Below are 5,186 nucleotides of genomic sequence, written 5' to 3' on the forward strand. Positions count from 1 at the left end.
GGCCCAGCCTCTCAGCTGGGGCGCGCGCCCCTCCAACTGCCCCGGCTCCATCCGCAGCTGCTCAGCACTCCATCCCAAGGGGGAGCTCGATTATGCTGTGAAGCAGCTAAGCAGAAACCCGGCCGACAAGGCTGAGAAGGGGAGCCCTGGGGACAGGAAGTCAGGAGGAGCACAGCCTCTGACACCCGCGAGGAGGGGCCTCGAAGGCAGCCAGAGGCGCCGTGGCTGTCAGGTGTTCCCACCCAGAGAGGCGAGGTCACCAGTTCAAATCCAACCGCTCTTCCCTTTTCAAGAAGAAAACGGGCCGTGGGGCCGTGGCCTCTCACCTCCCAGTCTCGGTCTCTGCCCCGGCGGCAGCTAGAGCCCTCCCCAGGTGCTGCACCTGGTCGTGCCGGTGGCGATGCCTGACGTTCAGACAGCACTCACGTGAACTGCTCACGTCCTTGCACGTTCCCCAGGCCACCCCCGAGGCGTAGCGCTGCGGTCGTGCGCGCGAGTGTGCGCGTGTGCCCCGGACGGGGCCTTCGGGGCCAGCCACACATCTCCGCAGGGGCGGGTAGCAGACCGTAGGCCAGACGCTCCTGCTTGAGCGCGAGCTTACTCCTTTCCGATACGTTTAACACGCGCCAAGTGGTTTTGTCAAATGAGGATCACCGAGGTTTAGGGCAGATGCGAGTGAGCGCTGTGCCGGGCCGAGCGGGGGCCTCTGATGGGATGGGTGAGCTAGCACACAGGGTGGCGCTGGCCCGGTGGCCGGGGTCTGGCAGGCGCAGCATCCTGCGAAAATGTCTGAGGCTGTTTGCGAACTCGTGTTCCTGAAGTGTCTGGGTGAATCTGCCCTGACCCACTCACAGGGGCCCTGGAGGTGGGGGGCCCTTGGCCACCACAGGAAGCCCCAGGGCTGGGGGTCTCAGGCCAGAGGTGGGTCGTCTTCCTCGCTTCCGGGCACTGTGCACCCAAGCAGCCTCCCTCCCTGGCCGAGGTCTGCCGTGGGCGACGCACCCCGTGGGGCAGTGGTGAGAGCATCTGGAGTCGTCTGGATTAGAATTGCTCTGCCAGACCAGTGGGGGCGTCGGAGGCGGGGGTCAGCTGCCGTGTGGCTTTTAACCCCAGAGACGGACCCTCAAGGCCCCAGGGTGTGGGGGCTCCGTGTGTTCACCGAGCTCCAGGCCTGACCCAACCCAGCCGCGGGCGTCTTGGGCAGTGCGGGTCCAGCCACGTGGCTGTCTCAGGGCCTACGTGCCACGGCACTGGAGGCGAGCACGTCGCCAGCACCTGGTCCCCCCCAGACCCCGCAAGCTGCGCCCGTCAGGAAACCGTCTGCTCCTGGAGGAGAAACGGGGGCTTTGGAGGGGCGTGTCAGGCGAGAGCAGGGGAAACACGGTGGGCGTCCAGCCAGCCCCCCGACAAGCCCTGTGGCGGGTGCTAGGACAGGGACTACTCTGCCTTTCTCCCTCACGGGAGACCTCGTCAGAGGAAGCGCCTGCCTCTGGCAGCTTCTGCGGGCCGGGCGGGGCATCCTGATGTGGGACGTGGGTGGCACAGCCTCCCTCACCGGATTTGAGCAGGCCTGTGCCCCCCTCTGGGGACGGGGCTTCGCAAGCAGGGAGGCAGCGTGTCACTGAGAAGCAGCTGCCGTCTAGGAAGCTTTGGTGTCTGGTGAATCCAGGGGTTTGGGCCCGAGGAGGGACCTCTGCACCATGGAGGCGCCCTTGAGATGGCAGCAGGTGATGCTGGCCAGGACACGGGCCTGAGGCCTCTTGCCGCCCCCAGCTCGCGTTCCGAGGTCCGCCTGGGCCGCTCCGAGAGCCTGAAGGGCCGGGAGGAGCTGGCACGCTCCCGGAAGACAGACAGCGTGCCTCGCTCCCGCAGCGATGTGGACGTGGACGCCGCCGCCGAGGCCGCCCGCCTCCACCAGTCGGCCTCGTCCTCCGCCTCCAGCCTCTCCACCAGGTGCGCGGGGCTCCGGCTGCCCGGCCTAGCAGGGCTGCGGGTGCGGGCTCGCTGAGCGTCGGCCTTCTCCCCACAGGTCTCTGGAGAACCCAACCCCTCCCTTCACCCCCAAAATGGGCCGCAGGTGAGCCGGGCGTGCCGCAGCCGTGTGCAGCCGTCTCTCCCGTCTGTGGGCACGGGCAGGCGGGGGAGGCCAAGGGAGAGGGACAAACCCCACGTGCGCGTCTTCTGTCTGGGTGAAGCCGAGCGTCTGTCTTCCCCAGGAGCGTTGAGTCCCCCAGCCTGGGGTTCTGCACCGACGTCCTCCTGCCCCACCTCCTCGAGGACGATCTGGGCCAGCTGTCGGACCTGGAGCCAGAGCCGGACACCCAAAACTGGCAGCACACAGTGGGCAAGGACGTGGTGGCCGGGCTGAGCCAGAGGGAGGTCGACCGGCAGGAGGTCATCAACGGTGAGGGCGCGGGCGGGGTGGCAGGGAGTCAGTGGGTGGCCCTGGGGACGGGACCAGGTTCGTGCCACCCATCCGAAAGGGCCGCTGCGGTTCTGGCCCGTGGGTGAGAGGAAAGGTGACGTTTGGTTCCCCGGAGGCAAAGGGGTTGGGGTCTCGGGAGCGGCCGTGGTCTTGGCTGACGTGCTTTCCCCACGTGCCCCCCGCCCACCCAGAGCTGTTCGTGACCGAGGCCTCGCACGTGCGCACACTCCGCGTCCTGGACCTGGTCTTCTACCAGCGCATGCGGAAGGAGAGCCTGTTGTCGCGTGAGGAGCTGGCCCGGCTCTTCCCCAACCTGCCCGAGCTCATGGAGGCGCACAGTGAGCCCCGCCCCGCGGCGCCCCCGCGCCCCTGCCTCCCCGCCCCCCCAGCCCTGGCTCGGAGCCCCTCGCGGTCTGTGCCCCAGGGCCCGGCCGTGCAGCTGAGCCACAGGCCTCTCTGTCCCCCTACCAGACTGTTGGTGTGAAGCCATGAAGAAGCTGCGGGACGAGGGCCCTGTCATCGGGGAAGTCGGCGACCTCATGTTGGCCCGGGTGCGCTGCAGGCCCCCACCAGGCACACGGCCTTCCCCGCAGAGGCGGTGGGGTGGAGGGGAGCCAGGCTGGTCCAGGCAGGCGTGTGACGCCCGGGCTGCTGTCCACTCTGTCCAGTTCGACGGCCCCGCCCGAGAGGAGCTGCAGCGGGTGGCCGCCCAGTTCTGCTCCTACCAGTCAGCTGCCCTGGAGCTGGTCAAGGCCAAGCAGCGCAAGGACAGCCGGTTCCAGCTGTTCATGCAGGTGCGTTGTGGCCTTGCCTCTCCAGCACGCCCGGCCTTCCGTGACAAAGCCAGCGGGCTCCACGGACCAGGCCCGCCCAGCCCTCCTGGACGCCCCCAGGCTCCCAGCCCCCTCCCCGAGGGAGGCCCGGAACCCTGCAGCCACCCCGCCACACACACACACACACACCCTCCAGAAACACTGACACACCGCCCTCGAGACACACACCCGCTGGCGGGAAAGACGCAGGATCTGGCTCACCTGCCAGCCCCTGTGCACCTAGGTGGCTCTGTTCCTGCCTGCGACATGGGAACACTTCCTCCTCTGAGTGGCCCATCCCACCGGATCCCTCCCTGGGCCCTTGTCTCCCTGCCCCCACGGCCCGTCCTCTGCATATTCAAGGAGGAGACTGCTCTCTGGGACTAGGGCCTGTAGGGTGCTTTGCCCCACCGGTCCTGACCACAGTAGCGTCCCCTCTGTGCCCTTGTGTCCAGGAGGCCGAGAGCCACCCTCAGTGCCGGCGGCTGCAGCTGCGAGACCTCATCATCTCCGAGATGCAGCGGCTGACCAAGTACCCACTGCTGCTGGAAAGCATCCTCAAGCACACGGAGGGTAGGGCCGGGCCAGGGCGGCGCCTTCACTTCAGACCCCATCCACACTGGCTCGCCATGTGGCCCCCCAGCGAGTCCCTGACCTCTGGCCTCCAGGGTCTCCACGCTAGCCTTGCTGTGGTCAGGCTCAGAGACGATAGTCGGGAGTGAGCGTGGGGCGTAGGGTGGTCAGTGGTGGCAGGAGGCGGGGGCTGCCTCTAGCCCGTGCGGGGCTTCTGTGCATGGCACCTTGAGGGACTGGTTGGCCTGCGGGGCCCCTTGGTGCCTCTGGCCAGGATCGTGGTCGCACACCTGGCGCCACGCCTACATTTCTGCCTCGCCACCCCGGCCAAGGCCTCTGCAGAGCCCAAGACACACTGTACATGGGAACTCTGGAGGGGCAGGGCCCGTTTGGAATGACGGGGTCTGTCCCCGGTTCTCACCGTCCCTGGGGTCCTGGGCACCTTTCACCACCCTCAACTTGCGACGTCGGAGCCAGGGTACACAGGTACGAGGAACTACAGCGTGTCTAGACAGGTGTTCCTTGGGCACACACCACAGTCGCCCACTTCTGTAGAGCTGGCTGTAACCTGGGCAAGAGGTCCCACGAGCCACCCATGTCCTCAGCAGTGGTCTGCACCCCGAGGACCCTCACACTGCGGTCCTCAGGTCCTCACCCGTACCTGCCATTTTGGGGCCGGTGGTACAGGGCTTGGACAGGTTCCTCAGGCAGGAGCCCCAAGCCACCCCTCTACGCCGGCTGGCAGGTGGCACGTCTGAGCACGAGAAGCTATGCCGGGCCCGCGATCAGTGCCGGGAGATTCTCAAGTACGTGAACGAGGCGGTGAAGCAGACAGAGAACCGGCACCGTGTGGAGGGCTACCAGAAACGCCTGGACACCACCTCCCTGGAGAGGGCCAGCAACCCCCTGGCCGCGGAGTTCAAGGTGCGAGGCGGGGAGCAGTCAGCCCTCCGACACGCACACACCCCGCCTGGGGCCCTGAGGAGCAGGCGGGTTCTTGGGGCAGGAGACGTGGGCTGTGTGGGGCAGTGTGCGTCGTGGGCCCTGGCACCCTGGCCACCCATCCTGGACAGATGCGGGGGGACAGCAGGCCAGGCTACCAACTGCAGGCGAAGGTGCAGCTGTTTCGGGAGGGAACCAGCTGTGGGGCTGAGCTGGGAAGGCAGAGGGCGGCCTGTGGAAGGTGGGTAAGACACCCAAGCCAGAGCCATCGGCACATCCCCTAGCACAGGACACACGACTTCACGGTGGCCTTTTTACTGGTTTGTGTTCCTCACAAGAGGATAAGGACAGCAATATTTTTCGTCACCACTGGTTCTTAGCACTTTCACGTGGTGTCTGATGCATAGTAGGCTATCGAATACTTGTCGAATAAA

The 5,186-nt window shown here is 66.7% G+C and overlaps 1 protein-coding gene across 1 annotated transcript in view; it reads left to right on the top strand.

The window, feature by feature from the left end:
* ARHGEF11 (Rho guanine nucleotide exchange factor 11) overlaps nucleotides 1-5,186 on the top strand; it is a 56,868-nt gene that overhangs the window by 44,069 nt on the left and 7,613 nt on the right. Inside the window, 8 exon segments of the mRNA XM_039867282.1 lie at nucleotides 1,774-1,953; nucleotides 2,030-2,077; nucleotides 2,217-2,404; nucleotides 2,617-2,763; nucleotides 2,897-2,976; nucleotides 3,094-3,219; nucleotides 3,693-3,810; nucleotides 4,556-4,997. Coding sequence (XP_039723216.1) covers nucleotides 1,774-1,953; nucleotides 2,030-2,077; nucleotides 2,217-2,404; nucleotides 2,617-2,763; nucleotides 2,897-2,976; nucleotides 3,094-3,219; nucleotides 3,693-3,810; nucleotides 4,556-4,997 — 1,329 coding nt within the window.

The sequence above is a fragment of the Pteropus medius genome, unplaced genomic scaffold, assembly GCF_902729225.1.
Source record: "Pteropus medius unplaced genomic scaffold, Ma_sr-lr_union100, whole genome shotgun sequence".
Lineage (NCBI taxonomy): Eukaryota > Metazoa > Chordata > Mammalia > Chiroptera > Pteropodidae > Pteropus > Pteropus medius.